The sequence below is a fragment of the Oncorhynchus masou genome, chromosome 27 (assembly GCF_036934945.1).
Source record: "Oncorhynchus masou masou isolate Uvic2021 chromosome 27, UVic_Omas_1.1, whole genome shotgun sequence".
In the NCBI taxonomy this organism is placed as follows: domain Eukaryota; kingdom Metazoa; phylum Chordata; class Actinopteri; order Salmoniformes; family Salmonidae; genus Oncorhynchus; species Oncorhynchus masou.
This window is the reverse complement of record NC_088238.1, coordinates 38,701,713-38,725,923: the sequence shown is the minus strand read 5'-3', so window position 1 is coordinate 38,725,923 and position 24,211 is coordinate 38,701,713. Positions and strand designations below refer to the sequence as shown.

The following is a 24,211-nucleotide window of genomic DNA, read 5'->3' as shown; positions in this document are numbered from 1 at the left end:
AATGACCAGACGGACTGGGCAAAAGCCCAAAGACGGAGAAAAACAATACTTATGTACAGTGGCAAGAAAAAGTATGTGAACCCTTTGGAATTACCTGGATTTCTGCATAGATTGGCCATAACATTTGATCTGATCTTCATCTAAGTCACAACAATAGACAAACACGAATTTAACTAATAACACACAAACAAGTATACGTATTCAGGTCTTTATTGAACACACTGTGTAAACATTCACAGTGCAGGGTGGGAAAAGTATGTGAACCCTTGGATTTAATAACTGGTTTGGCAGCAATAACCGCAACCAAACATTTTCTGTAGTTGCGGATCAGACCTGCACAACCGTCAGGAGGAATTTTGGACCATTCCTCTTTCCAAAACTGTTTCAGTTCAGCAGTATTCTTGGGATGTCTGGTGTGAACTGCTCTCTTGAGGTCATGCCACAGCATCTCAATCGGGTTGAGGTCAGGACTCTGACTGAGCCACTCCAGAAGGCGTATTTTCTTCTGTTGAAGCCATTCTGTTGTAGATTTACTTCTGTGTTTTGGGTTGTTGTTATGTTGCATCCCCCAACTTCTGTTGAGCTTCAATTGGCAGTCAGATAGCCTTACAATCTCCTGCAAAATGTCTTGACAACCCTGGGAATGTATTTTTCCGTCGATCGTAGGAAGCTGTCCAGGCCCTGAGGCCCCAAACCATGATGCTCCCTCCACCATACTTTACAGTTGGGATGAGGTTTCAATGTTGGTGTGCTGTGCCTTTTTTTTCTCCACACATAGTGTTGTGTGTTCCTTCCAAACAAATAAACTTCAGTTTCATCTGTCCACAGAATATTTTGCCAGTAGCGCTGTGAAACATTCAGGTGCTCTTTAACGAACCTCAGACGTGCAGCAATGTTTTTTTTAGCAGCACTGTCTCCTTCCGTGGTGTCCTCCCATGAACATAATTCTTGTTTAATGTTTTACATATCGTAGAATCGTCAACAGAGATGTTAGCATGTCCCAGAGATTTCTGTATGTCTTCAGCTGACACTCTAGGATTCTTCTTAACCTCATTGAGCATTCTGCGCTGTGCTCTTCCAGTCATCTTTGCAGGACGTCCACTCCTAGGGAGAGTAGCAACAGTCCTGAACTTTCTCCATTTATAGACAATTTGTCTTACTGTGTACTGATGAACATCAAGGCTTTTAGAGATACTTTTGTAACCCTTTCCAGCTTCATGTGAGTCAACAATTCTTGATATTCTGAGATCGCTTTTGTTCAAGGCATGGTTCACATCAGGCAATGCTTCTTGTGAATAGCAAACACATTTTGTGAGAGTTTTTTATAGAGCAGGGAAGCTCTAACCAACATCTCCAATCTCGTCTTATTGATTGGACTCCAGGTTAGCTGACTCCTGACTCCAATTAGCTTTTGGAGAAGTCATTAGCCTAGGGGTTCACATACCTTTTCCAACCTACACTGGGAATGTTTCAATGATGTGTCCAATATAGACAAGAAAAATACAATAATTTGTGTGTTGTTAGTTTAAGCACACTGTGTTTGTCTATTGTTGTGACTTAGATGAAGATCAGATCAAATTGCAAAACCAATTTATGCAGAAATCTACGTAATTCCAAAGGATTCACATACTTTCTCTTGCCAATGTATCTACCCTTTCAGCTGCTTGTAGTGACACACACACTGTTTTCGTCTTTAGCATTTCGCTACACTCGCATTAACATCTGCTAATCATGTGTATGTGACAAATAAAATGTGATTTGATTTGATTTTTGACTGTTTCGATCATGCAGGGTGTAGATTGGCTAAATACTCTAGCATGATGAGGAAGTCTGCTTGGGACCGGGAGACTTGGTTAGTTCACAGAGCAACCATCACCTAGGCTTTAACTCATGAGGTCAATTCTCCCTTAGCTACAATGGTTGCTTTGAATGTGTGTGTCTCAGTCTTAGTACAAAGACCAGGGCATCAAGAGTTCATTTTGCAATCAAACCTTCATAGAAAGTTGCTTGTAAATTCTGTATGTGTTGATGAATTACCAGTAAATCAGAAGAATTAATGAATTTCTAAGAAAGTGTAAACTATGACTTTAAAACGAGCCTATAATCATTATATTAGCTATAATCATCATTAAATCCTGATAACATTACCATACAAATTTGGCAGCACAAAATTCAAGCGAATATGGTAATACTGGTGGCTACATACTATTGTTGAAAGTATCGCAGTAAGTACAAACGTCACATCGGAATGTTCTTGAGCACAATTATTACAATGACATGTAGGCCTACACCGTACAGTGAAGGAATTGCTCTCAGGTGTGGCTGGAATCATTGGGTCGTCTTAATTACGTTTTAAATATTCATAAGGGGCGGGGTTTGGAGCTTTCACAAATTTGAGCGGGCCTACCAAAAATGCAGTGATCTATTCCGTCCCAATTCCTCCTGAACAGACAGCATAAAAATTATTCAATAAATACTATTGTTGTAACTCATTCATGGTTGATGAATTATGTACACTTTAACTCTGTAAATTATTTTAAAATGAGAATCATAATAATAGTAACAATTCCATCTCTACTGTCACTGTGTGATGTTGAAATAAAGAATACTTCCAAATGCGTAAAACTCAAATTATGCATGAAAAGTGAGTCAGCAATTTGACTGGTGGGCTATTGTAATCAGCGTTAAAAAGTATACAGACAGTGTCCAATAAACACAAGACAAATATTTAAATTTCCCCCAAAAGAGGATGGGTGATTCTCTGAGAAGGCATTACCCAATGAATCCAGCATAAACCAGGCACACTGTGCAATGTCATAGACAAAACTGCAGCGGGCGAGAAAAAACTACACTGTGCGTGAATATGTTGTGAATTATTTACAATAATAATAATAATAATAATAATAAACCTTCTTCACATGTCTATATATATTTGTAAATACATGTAGATGATGCAAGCGCCTGATAGAAGCATTTGAAATAGCCTACATATAGCCCAAGGATACACAATGTATGGACTGTGCGAGCACTCCACTCTGCGCAATAGAGCTGTGCATGTCCGTTAGTCTACACCGAGCCTGGTCATGCATGCTATTGTTTGCCACAATGTTGCCCTAAATTCTACATCTCAGGCTTGCAATGCAGCTACAGAAGAAGAAGAAAAACGTCAAGGCTGTAGCCGCATAATTTTTTGGAAGATTATTATACATGCGCACACTTGATTCGAGAGGCACTAGAAGTTGAGGAAACACATCGCACTTACCCCGAGTGTCGCTTCTACTGCCCAGCTGACAGCGAGTACACAAATCCTATCAAATAAATAAACAATTATATATTCGTCTGCTTTTTCAAATAATCCAATTCGCAGGCCTAATAACTTTGTAAGAAAGTATTCGCTCTATATAGTTGGCTATGCAGAACAGCTGATAAGCAATGTCAAACTATACCACTATGGCAACATGTAATTTGTAGCTAAAATAAACGCACCAGAATTTCATTTTGAATCACGTCTGGAAGAGAAAACTCAGGTAGTTTTCCTGTAGTGCTCCCCCAGTCCCGTCTTCCCTCCTAGCCGCCGCTACAAGTGCCTAGACGAGCTCATTGAAGAATCCAAAAAGCGTCTCTGTTTCGGGAAATACGAGAAGAGAGAGGCACTAGAAGTGCAATTTCAAAAAAAGGGGGTTATAATCACGCACCAAACGGTTCTTTTCGTTAGCTACTAGTTCAAATAGTTAGGTAATTTCGTCGGTTTGCGCTATAAAGTATAAGGAAAGTTTAAACTCACCAAAGTTCAGTTGTGAAAACGTTCGTCCCCCGCCGGACTTGTTTCACGCACCGCAACTGCTTCGCAGTGCATGAGAGCAGAGAAGAGAGGTGGGGCTTAGCCATGTCACTCATATTCCATAGCCTACCTTTACCCACTTGTTACCAGTTTAACGCACAAGTTAGAAAGCCCTATTAGCTTACACTATCACTACTCGAATAAAGTGATTACAAGCGAATTAAACGTTCTTTTGATGTTCCAATTCGATTAAATAGGAAATCAAATATACATTTCGTGTGACAGGCTATGAATGTTGAATGTTGAACGGTGAACGCTGAAAACACTTGTGATACCTTGAGTTTATATCTTGGGTTTGGATGCTTTTATAGGCCGAAAGATGGGAAAACTGCACCATTCGACTGCAAAAGAGGAGAAAAACGAATGAATAACTGACCACTCGTCAAGAAAATGTCATTTTTGTGGAATTGTCTACATAATTCCCTACATTCCCTGACCTTTCCAAAAACGCGTCAAGTATTCCCCTAAATCAGTATGGTAATGACATGCAACATGTTAGGATGACGTTTTAAACTGTCAAGTAAATATTTGAGCCTATGTAAAAACAGATGATTGTAACCTGAGGCAACGAAAAACTGCCCCGACACTGGTGTGTCTGTTTGCAACTGTAAAAAAAATAAAATAATAAAAAGACCTACACCGAAATATAACTACTTATTAGTTGTATATCTTAGCATATAAAACAAAACAATCTTTCGTTTTTTGGGGGGTTTGTTTGAAAGTTGTGGGATATTGCACAGTATATCACACACAAGACCTGTTGAAGCAAGTGTCAGGGGCATGCGCATTGATCCAAAGTAGATCCGGCTGTAGCAGGCTGGCAAGTCGATAGAGGAAAAAGTCAGTCAGGGGTTTGCAGAAGCGAACGGTCCCACGACTGGAAAGCTCGGAGTCGCCACAAGAATCTGTCTACTGCGTTCTGAAAATTATTCTGTTCTTTAGCCGAGTTAGCAGAAGAACATGACAATTCTCTGATGTGTTTTTTTTGGTAGAATTTGTCAATGTTTAGTTGAGGCAGAATTGTTAAAAGTAAAAATAAAATGAATAAAAACTTGAAGAGTCTGCGAAATCTCGCGGTGGGGTTGGTGCTCGTAACCCTGTGTATCGTGGTCCAGGAATCGGAATCAGCGGTGAGTAGCCAGCCTACAATTAATTTCACACACTTGTCGATGTATTTCTAATGAAATCTAACCAATTCAAACCGTTAAAACAGCGACAGGTTGCTTCAAACGGGCCGGACTCCAAACCCACCCGCGTCTTGTTGGCGAAAGTGTATAAATAGAGGGGATACTTTATAACAAGTGTTCATTTTCTGCCCCAGGTCTAATAATACGTCTCATGTTGTAGCCTACTTTGACCAAAAATGTGTTTTAAACTTTTATTGCATGAATAATTATAATAATTATATATTTACACAGATGGTCCGTGTGTTATCATAGCGTTATTGCACAGTTACGAACAAGCTCCATTCCAGGGACCATTTGTCCGCGTTCGTTTTGTAGTTGTTCAGAGTTCTGAGGGAAGGAGTGCGGGCCACCGGAGCCCGGCTGTAGCGCACATACATTTTTTTCTAGATCTGTTCTGCACCGGCCGACTTGTAAGAAGCTGTGTATTTTCCTACTTTTTGTCCATTAATGTCAGTGGAAAAGATTTACTTGCAAGAAATTTGGCCGTGGCCCTCCTTGTAGAGTGTTACACTGTTACAATGCGCACAGTTGCGATTATGTAGCCTGTTTCTTTTGTATTTTGGGGTGGTGACATTTAAATTTAACTTTGAATAAAACATTGCAAGTAGAGAGAATGAGTGTTTTGCGTTGCGTGTTAAAAAGTGAGAGTTAACATTATCCGCTGTCACTGAGTATTGGGGCACATCACATCACACATGATGTCCAAGGTTACAACGTTTGAATGTTTTACCCCCAAAACTCTTCCATGTCACAGGTACTCAATGAACGCATGTGCTATTAAACAACAACCTACATTAAAGGGACTCAAATTAAAAGTTAATTTATACAATTTATTTATTCATCAGGTAGTAGTCGTAGCAGTGTATGCATCAGTATTTCTATTTAGTCATAAACAATATTAATAGTCATTAATTCATTGGTAATTTACTCATAATTAACATAAATTAGCAAATGCTCTTCACAGTAAGTATGCAGTGAGCTTTGTTTATTTTCCACCTGAAAAAGCAACAAAATAACTTTTTTGTCCCGGAACAATTCAATCAATGCTTAAATGCATTTCAACGAGACAGTGACACCCAGGAAGTAAAAATCAACATGTAGACATTCTCTCTCTCTCTCTCTCTCTCTCTCTCTCTCTCTCTCTCTCTCTCTCTCTCTCTCTCTCTCTTGCTCTCTCTCGTCAAAAATCTAAGTATAACAGTACTTTACTTTCCTATGGAAATTAAGATCCTATTTCATTCATATTGATAACACACTCATTGCTCACTGCACTCACAAAGTCAGACACAACCGCCACTGCTCTCTTGCAGTGGAGACAGTGAACTGAACTAGCCTTCTCAGGTGAGATACCGAGGTGTGGCTAGCTGTCAGAGCTAGAGGCAGAACAGAGACAGCTAACCCTACAGTAGTACCATAGACTACAGTAATACGCCATGCAACGAACCACTGACACAGGGTAATAAATCACCAGCTTATGGTTAAGGTTAGTACCGAGGTCAGGTTTAATTAGGGCCAATCTGATTCTAGATCTGTGGTTGAGGCGTGACGTCTGTGCGCCTTCCACTTCCCAGAGTATCATTGTTGTCAAGGAGTTTCAAACAGAGGTGGAAGGAATTATGGACTCGTCCCTGTGCTCTGATTGGGGAGAGAGTTCCACTGTCTCTTTGGAATGTGCTTTATGTAGGGAACGGACCGCCCCCTTTGAGACACCCATAGAATGAGGTGAAGAGAGAGAGAGAGAGAGAGAGAGAGAGGTAAAGGAGGGAATAAAGACAGAGAGGGAAGACAGAGAGGGAGGAGAGTTGTAGTAAAGGGTCAATGAGGAAGATAGAAATTACTCAGGGACGAGGAAAGAGAAGAGAGGACAGGAATGGAACAGAAAGGGAATATAGAGGAGGAGATGTAAGGAGTGCTGAAGGAAGAGTAAAAAACTATGGAGGACACGAGGGACAGTATTGCCACCTTGCCAGAGAAGACTGACGTGTGTTGTGTCTTCGGTGAGCATGTGGAATCCTATGTCTGTTCACAGTGCAGGAGAAAGAGTGTGAGAGAGAGAGAGGGGGAGAGAGAGATGGAAGGAGAGAGAGAACGAGAGGTGCTAGGAAAGAGAGAACGAGAGGAAGGGAGATGAGAGAATTTGACTTCAGTCAAGTCGGGCCTCCCTATATCTACTTACTGTAAGAACTAAATGTGTTTGGCAGCAGGCGGACATCTCAGTGGGAATGGATGGACCATTAGAGTTCTCTCCTCTGCGCGTGGACCAACTGACTTATTTCTGCATGAGGTGTCCTCAAAGCTTTTTTTCCCCTCCGTGTGTGATATATGAAGAGTTGGGTCACATCCCAAATGGCACCCTATTCCCTATAGGGCTCTGGTCAAAAGTAGTGCATTATATAGCGACTAGGGTCAGTGTGTGATATAAGAAGAGATACATACGTTCAGGGTAGTTCCTACCCAGGCCCTAGTTAAAAGTAGTGCACTATGTATGGAATAGGGTGCTGTTTGGGACACACCCTAAATGAAAGCTCAGCTCACCATGTAGGCTATTGAAGTTCAATGCATACTGAAAAGTAGGTGTTTTGATGGTTTTGGTGGAGGTTATTATATGAAGAACCATGTTCCTATAGAAATGCCCACATGTGACTGTGAACACACCCTTCTTCTCTCTCTCTCTCTCGCTCTCTCCGAAGTCATTCCCATTGGGTTCCCTTGGAATTCCCATTCCACTCTCAGCATTCCCAAATCCCATGTCCCTCAATGTGCCCCTCTAGTGGAGGGTGTGTGTATTGGTCATCTGACCTGGAATTCATACACTGTATGGTGACTGAATTTGCTTTGGAATTCTGGAAATTGGATTAGTGTAGCTACCCTCCCCCCTCTTTTTTCTCTCTCTCTCGTTCTCTCTCTCTCAGTCTCTGTCCCTCTCTCTTACTCTTTAGCTCCCTCCCTCCCCCTTTCTCTCCATGGCACTACCATTCCTCTTAAATATGTTTTTCATGATCCAAATCAGTGTCTATTGTGAGGCTTTGTAAATAGTATGCTTATTGTTATTTTGTATATTGTTCACTCTCTAGTAATAACAGACTCATTCCGTACATTGCAGTTTCCTGGCTTAGTCATTGGTAGCCCATGCTCTTATATGAGTGTGTATGGATAGCCATCTCCAGTTTTCACCTCTATTCCCCATTCCTTCAAAGGGCACAGGGGTGTGAATAATGAGGGAACAGGGGGCACACACACACACCTCAGAGGTGACCCCTGTCACAGGTGGAGTTAGTGTAGCCTCTGCCTGCCTCTGCCTCTGCCTCTCTCTCTCTCTCTCTCTCTCTCTCTCTCTCTCTGTCTCTCTCTCTCTCTCTCATTATGGCTAGCTAGCATCTGTATGTATGGGTGTGTATAGCCATACCCACCACCTCAAGAGTGGAAATCCCAGACAGCCTCCCAATGGAAGAGAGGTGAAAGGAGAGAGAGAGGGGTAAAGGAGGGCGTGAGGGCGTGAGGGCAGTTGAGGGGTAAGGAAAGCAGGCTCCCCGTTCTTTCTTCTCTCACATGTTTCTCTTTCGTTTCTTTAATCATTGCTCTTTCTTCACCACATTTTATGTCCACCAGACCCTCTCTTTTTCTCCGTTGGCTTTCTATGCCGCTCTCTCTCTTTCCCTTTCGCCTCTCCTCCCCCCTTTTCTTCCCTCTCTCCTGGAAGGCATGCAAATTCCATCTTTATCTCACCTGCTGGGAGGAGAGGGAGGAGGAAAGGAGGAGAGGAGGAGAGGGCCTCACCACCCCTTTCACAGGCAGCCGGCGCAAGCCAACGGGTTTTAAAAACACACAAACACAATCAAGACTTACGCACACACATACCCATGTTGCTCTCTTTCAATCTCAGTTTTGATGGGTAGGCAAAAGCAGTGGTGGAAAAATATCCCAATACTCATACTTGAGTAAAAGTAAAGAAACCTTAATAGAAAATGACTCAAGTAAAAGTCACCCAGTAAAATACTACTTGAGTAAAAGTCTAAACGTATTTGGTTTGAAATATACTTGCGTATCAAAAGTACATGTCATTGCTAAAATATACTAAAGTATCAAAAGTGCAAGTATAATTTATTATTATTATTTAATTATTTTAATATACGGATAGCCAGGGGTACGCTACAACACTCAGACATCATTTACAATTGAAGCATGTGTTTAGTGAGTCCTCCAGATCAGAGGCAGTAGGCGTGCACATCGATGTTCTCTTGATAATTAACTAGGGATGCACGATATATCGGTGAACATATCGGAGTCGGCCGATATTAGCTAAAAACGCTGATGTTAAAAACCGATGTCAAAGCTGACGTGCATACCTATATAACGTAGGTACATGACGTAATGACGGCACGTAAAATGTTGCGCAATACGTTCAACACAGCATTGCTAGCCTATGTCTGCTGTGTGGATCGAGCAGTCAACACGTCGAGCAGTCATTTGAAAGAGTAAGAACATTTCAGCGAGACAACTCAAAGGCGAAATCCATTAACGCCAAGATAATGGAATTCCTTGCCCTTGACAATCAACTGATCTCGGTCGTGGGTGATGTTGGCTTTCGCCGAAGGGTCGAGCACCAGTACACATGTTGCCCTACCGGAGATACACAGTAATAGCGTCACTGCTATTACCTTCATAACATACTATGGGAGCGCCGTTTGGGTCTTTGCATGTCAAAAAGATACACGTCAAAGAACACCATTTTAACGCGTTAAATAAGCTTTTAATTTGACACGTCAAATAACACAGTGCTATTATAGAATGTGTGTTCTGAATTTGCATGTGCAAGCCAAGCGTCACCACTACTATCAGTAGCACTGTCAAAACTGTACAAAAAAGTCTGTAAACAAGCAAACACCGGCCACGATGTGTTTACAAAACCGCGTTGGTAATAAAGCATTATTTGTTTGACCGCAACTTCTGGGGAAGGTAGCTTTAGCTTGGTACCTAGCTAGCACCAATACATCCAGCCTGAAAACAATGACCAGTAGAAACTGCAGTCATTTTCATAATTCGTAGCAATGATTTAGGAATCCTTGTGAGTAAGTATTAGCTCGGCAGCCACTTGTTGTTCGCCTTTATTTTTTCACCTTTGTTTAACCAGGTAGGCTAGTTGAGAACAAGTTCTCATTTGCAATTGCGACCTGGCCAAGATAAAGTATACCAGTGTGAACAAACAACACAGAGTTACACATGGAGTAAACAATTAACAAGTCAATAACACAGTAGAAAAAAGAGAGTCTATATACATTGTGTGCAAAAGGCATGAGGAGGTAGGCGAATAATTAAAATTTTGCAGATTAACACTGGAGTGATAAATGATCAGATGATCATGTGCAGGTAGAGATATTGATGTGCAAAAGAGAAGAAAAGTAAATAAATAAAAACAGTATGGGGATGAGGTAGGTAAAATTGGGTGGGCTATTTACCGATAGACTATGTACAGCTGCAGCGATCGGTTAGCTGCTCAGATAGCAGATGTTTAAAATTGGTGAAGGAGATGAAAGTCGCCTGTTGAAATTGAACTTCAGTTCATGAAAATAAATAGCTAGCCAACTACTTAACCCCGTTGCTCAAAGCTAACTTTATAAGCAGCCAGCTAGCTTCATCTGGCTAGTGAGGCTCGACCGGACTGGCTTATGTGTTGTGAAGCTAGCCACAATAAGGATTAGATTTGGCACAATAGTGGAATTTGCGGTTTGCCTTCAAATTAAAAGTACCTATTTGAAAGTGATGCAGAAGGTTACAATTGGTAGAATTATGCCATATTTAGACTAGATAATGTTAAACAAGGTTTGATTGTGAAGCAATGAAGTGGGGTATCAGTCTACTCGATGACACACACAGAACACCACTGTGAAGAGTTTACGCAAATGTTAACATTGTAGCTCTTATCGCGGGACTGTGACTGTGTGAAATCACCTCCCCAGTCAGCCTATTGCGTGTATTGACATTCATATTGCACTGTACAGCTTTACCTAAGGATTGGGGATCAATGAAATGTGGTATCAGTCTCCTTAATACCCCAAATATTTTTCCCCCCTTGGGAATAGTGTTCAATACACATACAGTAGGTTGACAATAAATGTGTCTCAATTCACAGTTGTTTCAGAGTCCCGCAATAAGAGCTACGACACTAATGTTCTCTGGGTGTCACTGAGGAGACTGATATGTCATTGGTCCACAATCCATAGGTAAGGCTGTACAGTGAAATAAGTATGCCCCCAATGCAATTCAAAAGTATAATACATACAAAATGATTTCAACAGATTTTTGTCAAATTAACAAATTATTGTTTTTTGTGGATTTTATATAACAACATTCCAACCTCGTTTAGCATGATCTATTCAATTATGGCATAATTCTACTATTTGTATTAATTTGCATCACTGTCAATGACATACTTTTATTTTGAAGGCTTGCCGCAAAGTCCACTATTGTGGCTAATCCTTATTGTGGCTAGCTTCACATAGATGGGTCCGACCACCATTAATCAAATAAAAACTGTCTTATAAATGAGGGTTATTTCAGATTATGACATCTAGCCATATAGTTAGCTAGTTAATTATAGCTACTGAAACCAATTATGTTGTTTTGCTATGTATTTGGGGAAGAACATTGATTGCATCCATAAGCTAGCTAGCTTTTTTTTATGACCAGCACTGTACATAGGTGCGCTAGACAACTTTACCAGCATCATAGCATACATATCGATGAATCGTTGTGACATATGAAATACTAGTAATAGTGTAATCAATGTGTAATAACTACGTAACAAAAATGTATGAATGCGTTAAATTATTATGTGATGTGCAGTCATATTCAGTTCCTAAATGATCAACAAGCTTATTTGACATGTCAAATAGTGTTATTTGACACGCAAAGACCCAAATGGCGTTCCATAGTATGAGAAATCCTGGTTGAGAATGAAACGACTGAACAAATGAACAACGAAACAGCACAGCTGAAAGAAATTGGTTTTGATTATGTTTTACTGGTAATGGGGACATATGTAAATGCCAACAGAATAACTTTTTGGTCAGTGTGTGTGTGTGTGTGTGTGTGTGTGTGTGTGTGTGTGTGTGTGTGTGTGTGGGTGTGACCTTTATTTAACTAGGCAAATAAGAACAAATTCTTATTTACGATGACGGCCTCACCCGGCCAAACCCGGACAATGCTAGGCCAATTCTGCGCTGCCCTATGGGACTCCCAATCACGGCCGGATGTGATACAGCCTGGATTCGAACCAGGGACTGTAGTGATGCCTCTTGCGCTGAGATGTAGTGCCTTAGACTGCTGTGTCCATGTGTGTGTGTTAACTATTTAACTGTACTAGAATGCTTAAAATGCCGTTAAAATTCTTAATATCGATATCGGTATTGTTTTTTTTTTGGCAAGGAAAATATTGGATATCGGTATCAGCCAAAAATGTAATATCGATGCATCACTAGAATTAACTAATTTTCCTGCCTTGCTAAACATTCTAAATGTAATGAGTACTTTTGCGTGTCAAGGAAATGTATGGAGTTAAAAGTATTTAATTTTCTTCAGGAATGTAGTGAAGTAAAAGTCATCAAAAATATAAATAGTAAAGTAAAGTACAGATACCCCAAAAAACTACTTAAGTAGTACTTTCAAGTATTTGTACTTAAGTATTTTACACCACTGGGCAAAAGCATATAAATATATATTTTCTACATGACCAACAGTTTAAAGAACAAATCCAATTTCTTTGGATTGTTTTGGCGAGTAGAACACATTCGGCTATAGTGATATTGAATATAGGGCCTGGAATGCATATTACCATCAATCTATACTAATTACGTGCAAGGCAAACAAGTGGGTGAATGGTCAGGTTGTATGTAAAGGCTATTAAGTGTCTGTGTCAGATTGTGCTGGCTGTCCAATGAGGTACTGACACTCCAATGTGAAGGATTAACAGGTGTAGGGAAACTGCTCCATGTACAAAACTAATTCCACTATCTATAAATCTAAGATAGCTCAAGAAATAGGCATTTCATTTTGACGTTTTTTTTTACAGAGGAGATCTTAGTCGTGCGATTATTTTTACATCTAACTGTAGATGTTTGGAGCAGTATTTCTCAATGAAAGTATGTGAACGACAACAAATACTTTATTGAAGGTTCCCTGCAGTTGACCAATCACCGACCGAGAGGCGTAGACTTCGGCTCTGAACAGCTCTGAACGAAAAGAAAACCCTCACTGAAGTCCGAAACGAAAATATCGTCCCAATATATGCACAAAGTTCTCCGAACTGTTTCGGCTGGGGAACACGCAGACACCTTAATACCCGGCTTTTCTCTGTCTGATACCTCCTTCTCTTCTCTTCTCTCTCTCTCCCTTCCATTTTATTATTTTGTGTTCTGTCTATCACTCTCTCCATTTTCTCTCTTTCCCTTTCTGCCCCTCACTCCCTTTCCCTCCCTTTCCATCCTCCCATGGACCTACATCTGCCTGTCATCCACAACCCTCCTTCTTTTGGAGAGCAGTGTAAACAGGGTTGTTTTTTAGGGACTGTTTACTTCAGTCTTTCTGTGTTTGGTCTAAGGATTTAGAAGTGGCCACACACACACGCTCGCACACACACACATGCGCGCACGAACACATACACAGAGACACGCACACACTCCCTCCCTCTCCCTCTCCCTCACTGAATACTTTAAGAGGCAAACAATCAATCTATCCCAACCACTCCAGTATCCCTGCACATTGTAAATATGGTGTTGGCACTGACCCTGGAACTGACCTTGTATATACTGTAGCTTACTTACTTACTTCCTGTTCTGCTTATTTCTATTTCTTGTGTGTTTTTATTCTACTTTATTTTAAAGTACTACTGATATTGATTACTGCATTGTTGGAAAAGAGCTAGCAAGAAAAGGCATTTCACTATACTTGTGCAGGTGACAATGAAACTTGAGGTAAACAATCAATGAACAGATTATTGATGTCGGTCAAAATGATTTGTGGAAACAGCCCAATCGTTCGCCACGACCAACACACTCCTCTATCCATTCCATTTCCACCTTAGTCTTGTGCCGTCAGAAAGTAGAGGTTTTACACCTCCGCAAGAAACAACCATCATTTTACCTTCCTCTTTTTGATTTTCTTTCTCACGCCATCCCGGGGCAGACCAACCCCTAATCTGTGGGGTCACCTGACACCAGGGCTCACAAGAACAAGAAGCCCCTTGCGGATGTCTGGCCCGGAGGTTGAATTCTGAACCTCAGTCTCCATCTTTGTGACTTTCTGGAGCTGAAAGAGAAAGGAAGGCTCATGTTAGGAAAAGGATCGGGACCCATGTGCTATTGAGCCTGATCTTGTACAATAGAAATGTTGTTGTTTTTTCAGTCAGGCAACATTTGCCCTGTTTGGTGCATGTAGGTTGCAGGTGATACCTTTTGGGTGTCAGCTGAAAACGTGGTGCTGGCTAGACACATTATGCTATACTTGTTTACTTGATGTGTCTCAAGATAACTGTTAAAGCTCTAGATGTGTCTCAGAGCAACGAAGAGGCGAACCACTGCTGTCATACTCACATCAGCTGAGTCCCAGCCTTCTCTGCTTCCCCATTCCCTGCCAGACACAATGAAATGTGTCCGTGTGTGATATCAGTGTCTGGCTGAGAGAGTGACAGGGTGGGGGGACAGAAGCAGAGACAAAGAGAGAGAGGGGATGAGGGACTGAGTGTGTGTGTGTGTGGGGGGGGCGACGCTTGTGTTATCAACCTATTCACTGCATGTGCCCCCAGACATCGTTCCAGCCCCTGAGGTCACAGTAGCCTTGCCCCAACCCCCAGCTACTAACCTCTATCACCAGTCCATGTCTAGTAAACCCAAACCCTCAGCTGCTATCCACAGCTCCAGCTCATCCATATAACCCCAGTCTCTGTGTCTGCTCCCTAGACGTGGTGGTGGGATTATGGTGTTTTCACCTCTCCTCTTCCAGTCCCTGGAATTGGCCCAGCCTCTGTCCCAACCCCCTAACCCAAACCCTCAGCCCCTGTACTAACCCAAAACACCCAGCCTCCAAGCCCCTAGCCCCTAGCCCATCTCTATCCCCAGGCCCAGCCCATCTCCAGCGTCTCTGTCCCAGGCGTGATGGTGGATATATGGATGAGGCAGTGTCTCTAATCAAGGCATGGTGGTTGGATGTGCGGCCGGCACATTGAGATCCATAGGGGTGTCTCAGTGTCTATCTTTCATCTCTCTCTACAAAGGCTTGATTATTCAGCCACCATTGACACACACACACACACACACACACACACACACACACACACACACACACACACACACACACACACACACACACACACACACACACACACACACACACACACACACACACACACACACACACACACACACACACACAGTTGTATTTTAGGAATGGCCCAAATAGAATAGAACAGTACTTTATTTATTTGTAACCTTTATCTCACTAGGCATGTCAGTTAAGAACAAATTCTTATTTACAATGATGGCCTAACCCAGCCAAACCCGGCCAACGCTGGGCCAATTGTGCGCCGCCCTATGGGACTCCCAGTCACGTCCGGTCAATGCAAACCAGGGACTGCAGTGGCACCTCGTGCACTGAGATGCAGTGCCTTAGACCACTGTGCCACTCGGAAGCCCTAAATCTATCTGTATGACAGGCAGTTAACCCACTGTTCCTAGGCCGTCATTGAAAATAAGAATGTGTTCTTAACTGACTTGCCTGGTTAAATAAAGGTAAAATTAAAAAAAAATGAAAAGATATTCTTCCAATTCTAACCTTTCAGACAAAACACTCACACACACACACCATATATTTCAGGAGAGTTTGGGCCTCAGTCATTCAAGGCCCGTAAAGAAGGTTGAATAGTCCAATCATGCTTTTGTCTATGTGCTACCATTGTTCTGTCAAATGTTTTGACGGATGCAGGTATTGTAATGTAGCCACACACACAGAACACAGACGTAGCCACACACACACACACTGTCACGCCCTGACCTTGGAGCTTTTTATGTCTCTATTTTGGTTTGGTCAGGGTGTGATTTGGGTGGGCATTCTATGTTCCTTTTTCTATGTTTTTGTATTTCTTTGTTTTGGCCGGGTATGGTTCCTCAATCAGGGACAGCTGTCTATCGTTGTCACTGATTGGGAACCATACTTAGGTAGCTTTTTCCCACAGGGTTTTTGTGGGTAGTTAATTTCTGTTTAGTGTTTTGCACCTTTCAGGACGGTTTCGGTTTTTCCCTTTGTTATTTTGTTATAGTGTTCAGTTTTAATAAAGAAAGCATGAACACTTACCACGCTGCTCTTTGGTCCGATGATTCCTCTTCTTCAGACGACGAATTACACATCTTTACCCAGCCCTGCCCTGATAAACTCACACACACACACACACACACACACACACACACACACACACACACACACACACACACACACACACACACACACACACACACACACACACACACACACACACACAGTTGTACATAAAGTGCACACACACAAACACAGGTAGGGTAGGATCAAATCAAAGTTTATTTGCAGGTGCTTTCGCAAGTGCAGGGAAATGCTTATGTTACTAGGTCCAGCAATGCAGCAATATCTAGCAAAACAATAACAATACACACATAATCCAAAAATAAGTCATAATATTTAAGACATATCAGAATGAGCAATGTCAGAGTCCGGGAATATAAATATATATGTATGTGAATGCTGTGTCTAGGCAGTGTGGACAGAACAGTATATGAATAGAAAAGGTGTGTACAGCAGAAACTATATAGGATAAACCATGACTAGAATACAGTATATACATATATAGTGGGTAAAACAGTATGTAAACATGATTAAAGTGACCAGTGTTACATAGGACAGCAGTCTCTAAGTTGCAGGGTAGAGTACAGGTTGGTAGCCGGCTAGTGACAGTGTCTAAGGTTCAGGGCAGGGTACTTGAGATAGAAGCTGTCTCTCGGTCTCAGCTTTGATGCACCTGTACCGTCTCCGCCTTCTACTGTAAATGGTAGTGGGGTGAACAGGCTGTGGATCGGGTGGCTGAGGTCCTTCCTGCTTGACCTTCCTGTGACACCGGGTGCTGTAGATGTCCTGGAGGGCAGGCAGTGTGCCCCCGATGATGCATTGGGATGACCGCACCACCCTCTGGAGAGCCCTGTGGTTGCGGGCAGTGCAGTTATTGTACCAGGCGGTGATACAGCTCGACAGAATGCTCTTGATAGTGCATCTTGTAGAAGTTCGTAGGAGGGTCTTAGGAGCCGAATTTCTTCAGCCTCCAGAGGTTGAAGAGGCTCTTTTGCGCCTTCTTCTCCACGGTGTCGGTGTGAAGGGACCATTTCAGGTCCTCAGTGATGTGCACCCCAAGGAACTTGAGGCTTTTGACCCTCTCTTCTGCGGCCCCGTCGATGTAGATGGGGGCCTGCTCTCTCTGCTGTCCCCTGTAGTCCATGTTAAGCTCCTTCATTTTGTTGACTTTGGGGGAGAGATTATTTCCCTCGCACCCCTCCGCCAGAGCTCTCAACTCTTCCCTGTAGGCTGTCTTGTCGTTGTTGGTAATCAGGCTTACCACTGTTGTGTTGCCGGCAAAGTTGTAGACGTGCGTGACCTGAGCACACACCCCTGTGGGGCCTCCTGCTGTTGGCCTGTCATGGAATCTAGGACCCAGTTGTACAGGGAGGGGTTCAGACTAGAGGTCGACCGATTATGATTTTTCAACGCAGATACCGATACCGATTATTGGAGGACCAAAAAAGCCGATACTGATTAATTGGCCGATTGTTTTATTTTTATTTGTAATAATGACAATTACAACAATACTGAATTAACACTTATTTAACTTAATATAATACATCAATAAAATCAATTTAGCCTCAAGTAAATAATGAAACATGTTCAATTTGGTTTAAATAATGCAAAAACAAAGTGTTGGAGAAGAAAGTAAAAGTGCAATATGTGCTATGTCAGAAAGCTAACGTTTCAATTCCTTAAGAAGTTTTAGGTTGTAGTTATTATAGGAATTATAGGACTATTTCCCTCTAGACCATTTGTATTTCCTTAACCTTTGACTATTGGATGTTCTTATAGGCACTTTAGTATTGCCAGTGTAACAGTATAGCTTCCGTCCATCTCCTCGCTCCTCCCTGGGCTCGAACCAGCAACACAACGACAACAGCCACCATCGAAGCAGCGACCCATGCAGAGCAAGGGGAACAACTACGAGAAGTCTCAGAGCGAGTGACGTTTGAAACGCTATTAGCGCGCGCTAACTAGCCAGCCATTTCACTTCGGTTACACCAGCCTAATCTCGGGAGTTGATAGGCTTGAAGGTCATAAACAGCACAATGCTTGACACACAACGAAGAGCTGCTGGCAAAACGCACGAAAGTGCTGTTTGAATAAATGTTTACACGCCTGCTTCTGCCTACCACCGCTCAGTCAGATACTTAGATACTTGTATACTCAGTCAGATTATATGCAACGCAGGACACGCTAGATAATATCTAGTAATATCCTCAACCATGTGTAGTTAACTAGTGATTATGATTGATTGTTTTTTATAAGATATGTTTAATGCTAGCTAGCAACTTACCTTGGCTTACTGCATTCGCGTAACAGGCAGTCAGTCTCCTTGTGGAGTGCAATGAGAGAGAGGCAGGTCGTTATTGCATTGGACTAGTTAACTGTAACGTTGCAAGATTGAATCCCCCGAGCTGACAAGGGGAAAATCTGTCGTTCTGCCCCTGAGCAAGGCAGTTAACTTCTTGCGTTGAACAATCCCGTATCCGGGAGCGTAATCATAGCCTCAAGCTCATTAGCATAACACAACGTTAACTATTCATGAAAATTGCAAATTAAATGAAAGAAATATATTCACTCACAAGCTTAGCCTTTTGTTAACAACACTGTCATCTCAGATTTTCAAAATATGCTTTTCAACCATAGCTACACAAGCATTTGTGTAAGAGTATTGATAGCTAGCATAGCATTAAGCCTAGCATTCAGCAGGCAACATTTTCACAAAAACAAGAAAAGCATTAAAATAAAATAATTTACCTTTGAAGAACCTCGGATGTTTTCAATGAGGAGACTCTCAGTTAGATAGCAAATGTTCAGTTTTTCCAAAAAGATTATTTGTGTAGGAGAAATCGCTCCGTTTTGTTCATCACGTATGGCTAAGAAAAAAAATAAATTCAGTCATTACAACGCCAAACTTTTTCCAAATTAACTCCATAATATCGACAGAAACATGGCAAACGTTGTTTAGAATCAATCCTCAAGGTTTTTTTCACATATCTATTCGATGATAAATCATTCGTGGCAGTTGTGTTTCTCCTCTGAAGAAAATGAAAAAATGCACGCAGCTGGAGATTACGCAATAATTTCGACGGAGGACACCAAGCGGACACCTGGTAAATGTAGTCTCTTATGGTCAATCTTCCAACAAATACGTCACAATGCTGCAGACACCTTGGGGAAACGACAGAAAGTGTAGGCTCATTCCTCGCGCATTCACAGCCATATAAGGAGATACACAGCGCCTTCAAAATCTGGGCCATTTCCTGTTTGAAATTTCATCTTGGTTTTGCCTGTAGCATCAGTTCTGTGGCACTCACAGATAATATCTTTGCAGTTTTGGAAACGTCAGAGTGTTTTCTTTCCAAAGCTGTCAATTATATGCATAGTCGAGCATCTTTTCGTGACAAAATATCTTGTTTAAAACGGGAGCGTTTTTTTATCCAAAAATTAAAAGAGCGCCCCCTATATCGAAGAAGTTAACCCACCGTTCCTAGGCCGTCATTGAAAATAAGAATGTGTTCTTAACTGACTTGCCTACTTAAATAAAGGTATAAAAAAAAATAAAAAAATCGGCAAATCGGCGCCCAAAAATACCGATTTCCTATTGTTATGAAAATTTGAAATCGGCCCTAATTAATCGGCCATTCCAATGAATCAGTCGACCTCTAGTTCAGAACCAGTGCCCTGAGCTTAGTGAGGAACTTGGAGGGCACTATGGTGTAGAAGGCTGATCTGTAGTCAATGAACAGCACTCTTGCATAGGTATTCTTCTTGTCCAAGTGGGATAGGGCAAAAAGTGTGGACCTAGGGTGTTGGGTAAGGTGGAGGTGGTATGATCCTTAACCAGCCTCTCAAAGTACTTCATGATGAGAGAATAGAGTGCTATGGGGCGATAGTCATTTAGTTAAGTTACCTTTTGCTTTCTTGGGTACAAGAACAATGGTGGACATTTTAAAGCAAGCGGGGACATACTGGGAACGGGAGAGATTGAATATGCCCGTAAACACTCCAGCCAACTGGTCTGCACATGCGTTTTGTATCTGAGCCGTTGAATTGCGACTCCACTTTCTTCTTGTACTGTTGTAATGTCTCTGATTGCCTTACGGATGACATAGCTGGTCTGTTTGTACACATCCATGCTCCCAGTAACCTTGCCATGGTTAAATGCAGTGGTTCGCCCTTTCGGTTTTGTGCAAATGCTGCCATCTATCCACACATTTTTTGTTGCTTTTGATAAGTTCTAATCGTCTCTATGCACTTCCCGATGAACCCAGTCACCGAGTCAGTGTATACGCCGATACTTTTCTCAGAGGCAACCCGGAACAATTCCAAGTTACGGTGAAGAATAGATTCCGATTGGCCAGACCAACGTTGAACAGTCTTTACCATGGGTGTTTCCTGCTTAAGATTCTGCCTATAGGTGGGGGAGTTGGATGGATGCGTTGTCTGATTTGCCAAAGGGAGGGCGGGGGAGGGCCTTGTAGCCAACCCGGAAGGTAGAGTAACAACAGTCAAGCGTCTTCTCTTTGCGTGTAGCACAGGAGATGTGTTGATAGAATTTCGGGGAGCGTTATCGTGAGATACAAAAAGTCCCCAGCTACAATGAATGCGGCCTCAGGATATGTGGTTTCCAGTGGCAGTGGTATTGCAGATCGGGAGGACAGAAGGGCTTGAGTTCCTGTACATTAACACAATCAATCGCAACATGAGTCGATAATCATGAAACAAACCCCTCCACCTCTGCTTTTCCAGGAGAGTTAAACTGAGAACCCCAGGATGAGGGTGTCTGGTCTCTCTCTCTCTCTCTCTCCCCCCCTCTCATGTTATTTCTCTCTCTCCCTCCTTCCCGCCCGCCCAACCTCCCTCTCTTTCTTTCTGCCTCACTCCGTCTTTCAATGCAATTCAAGGGCTTTATCGGCATGGGAAACATACGCTAGCATTGCCAAAGCAAGTTAACTCTCGTTCGTTCTTTCCATCTGTTTCTTCTATCACAGTAGCAGGGAGGAAACAGGGTTTCCCCAGTGTGCTGGTGGGAAAGAGGAAGGTAGGCGGATGGAAGCTCTGTCGACAGAGGGGTGTGTATGTCTGCAAGTGGACACGGGGGATGCGGGGGCGATTGTTTGCACCATCTCAACGCCAGTGAGATCACATGACTTTGTTATTAAATGTATCTGTGAGAAGAGACCTGTCGTTTCTGTCGCTCTCGAAGCCAATCTTTTAGTCATTTATGACATTCTAAACACAGTTTTTATGTGATTTACCATGCTAAGTAGGCCTTATGGGGCATTCTGTTAAATGCCCTTATAGAAAGTTGATAGACTCACACACCTGGCAAGATAATTGAAGAATTTGAGTTCATTTCAGGTTATAAATCACAATGTGAGAAGGCAAAACCTTTACACCTACAGCCAAATACTCTTATGTACATTATGTACTGCACATACTGTATTTGCATTATGTACTGCAATATGCATTATCTCCCTTAAAGGGGTTATCTGCAGTTCAGCCCAGATATATTAAACATCAGATTCACTTCCATTGGTGAGATATGAATCAGGAATGAATGTCTGTGCTTGGTACTGTAATGTTATCCTTCTATGGACACACACACACACACACACACACACACACACACACACACACACCTGACTGGGCTCCACCTGAGGGCAGAGATGAAACAGTATATCAGAGATACATGCTAAGACTGGAGCTGTGTGTGTGTGTATGTGTCTGTGTGTGTGGTGAGCTGTGTGTGTGTATTTCGTCATTGTGCACTGTGTACACCTGCGTGTGCTGAAAATATGGTGTGTGTGTGTGTGTGTGTTTTTTTGTGTGCATGCGTGAATGTGTGTGTGTGTGTGTGTGTGTGTATGTGGTAAAAAGCATCCTGATCCACAGCTTAGGACTCTTGAGACCGGTCACCCTCCAGGTCATTTATGGACATTTTTCACATTTCTGAGCATGAAGAGAAGGAGGTCGGAGCAAAGGGCACAGTGCCTACAGTGTGTGTGTGCGCGCTCGCGCGCGTCCGTGTGCTTGGTGTTTATGTGTGTGTGAGGTCGAGAGGGTGTGTTAGGTCTCTGAAGTTTCTCTCGATGTAGATATTTTTCTAGTGGATGCAACTATTACGTTTGTGAATGTGTGTGTGTGTGCGTTAGTGGTGCGTGGGTCAACTGTTTGTCCACCCGCACCCGCCCGCAACCGCCCGACTATATGTGGTAAAGTGAAGATCTGAGGTCTGCACCCAACCCTAACCTGCTAATATAAGAAAATGTGCTGTAGTCAGAGATGGCGGGGCGATTTGTTAACAGGGTGTGCAGAATTTATTTAGCATGATTAACATGTTTCTGCTTATAATTAACCACATTTTGGTAGGCTATTGACCTAGAAGGCTAAATAAACCGTTGCTCGCCAGAATAACGTCATAAATCTCTGCTTCTTTCATGGCGCAAATACATTTTGGGACCAGGAAGAAAATGCAATAACCCCCAAAAAATACGGGAAAGCTTTTCTGTGCAAAATTTCCAAATGACATCAGATTGGCCGGTTGTAAGGAAAAATAAAGCTGTAAAAACGACCCAACATGTTTCTGATAATATTTCAGTTCGGCTTGGATGCATATTTTCCGTGGTTGAAATACGGTCAGCTTTTATGATGCTGATAAAGATAACACCTCGGCAGACGGTATCTGACTGCGCATTCGCATTCTCTCAAGATGCTGAAACAAGTCATATTTCTTCACTCCTGGTCTCGAGTCAAGGTTTTCCCTACATTTGGTGTATAATTTTACTGCAAGAGATGCTTATTTCTGCAGGATTTAATGTTAAGGCTATGCGAGAGGTTATATACCAAACGTCAGTGTCCAGATTTCAGTTTAAACAATTTCAGTTTAAATTTCAGTTTAAACAATCTGAACAGTAGGCTCAAGTTCCCTTGACGTGCCGTAGGCATATTTGATGTCCCCTTCTGGTGTCTGTTGAATTTGTGTATCGCCAGACAATCCTCACACTTAATAACATAGCCGGCACTTCTATCATCCTCTTTTACCACTTCCCTACATTTGATCTCAAACATGATTTTTCTGTCCCTGCCTTCTCTTTATTTCCAACTTTCCATTTCAAAGCTTTTCTCTTTCTTGAATTCTAAACTCCGACAATGTCCTTTTCACCTGTCCGTTCCCAAAAGCATTTGGCGATTGGCATGTCGCGAATTTGCCGCGCGTACAGTTTGGCCCTGAAGTTTACGCACTATGGCCAGATAGCCCAAAATAATGAAAGAAAAACATCAATGTAGCCTATAGATTTAAATTGCACAATAGTTATACATTTATGGATTTCTTAAGGTATTGTTTTCTATTTATTCAACCCCTCCCGTCACCCACCCGCCCTTCATCCACACAATATTTTATGACCCTAAACCCACAGACATAACTGCGGGGATTGTGGGTTATGAGTCAAATCCGCGCATCACTAGTGTCCGTGCGTGCATGCGTGTGTAGAGGGCCCTGTTTCCCAACCCTTCCTGTTGAGTGTTTCTCTGTGGATTCAGCAGAGCCTCTTTCATCTGTAGCTAGACCGCGGTGTGTGTGCAACCGAATGCATGGCATTCCTTCCCCGCTGCCTCTGTCCTACATAAACATGCCCCCTCCGGAGAACACGACAGGAAATCTCTACATCTGTAAGAAGCCCTGTTTATACCTGGTTCTTACATGTGGCAGTTGTCCTGATCTTGCCTACATTCTGATTGTGCTCACATTTGTCGACAGGTTTAGACAATCAAAAGACACATTGGGAACAGATTGTGATTATATCTTCCTGACCGCCTCCTC

General features: G+C 42.3%; 2 protein-coding genes across 3 annotated transcripts in view; one reads left to right on the top strand and one right to left on the bottom strand.

Annotated features, from left to right (window-relative positions):
* Nucleotides 1-3,855, bottom strand: part of LOC135516104 (collagen alpha-6(IV) chain-like) — a 179,936-nt gene extending 176,081 nt beyond the window's left edge. For both annotated transcript variants that reach the window (XM_064940145.1, XM_064940144.1), the window contains exons 1-3: nt 3,785-3,855; nt 3,487-3,653; nt 3,263-3,308 (exon numbers count right to left, since the gene is read on the bottom strand). In XM_064940145.1, the coding sequence (XP_064796217.1) occupies nt 3,263-3,308; nt 3,487-3,497 (57 nt within the window). In that variant the 5' untranslated portion in view covers nt 3,498-3,653; nt 3,785-3,855. The remainder of the gene's footprint in view (nt 1-3,262; nt 3,309-3,486; nt 3,654-3,784) is intronic.
* Nucleotides 3,856-4,681: 826 nt separating this feature from the next.
* The window catches only part of LOC135516103 (collagen alpha-5(IV) chain-like), a 90,251-nt gene continuing 70,721 nt past the window's right edge, over nt 4,682-24,211 (top strand). Inside the window, 1 exon segment of the mRNA XM_064940143.1 lies at nt 4,682-4,971. Coding sequence (XP_064796215.1) covers nt 4,882-4,971 — 90 coding nt within the window. The 5' untranslated portion in view covers nt 4,682-4,881.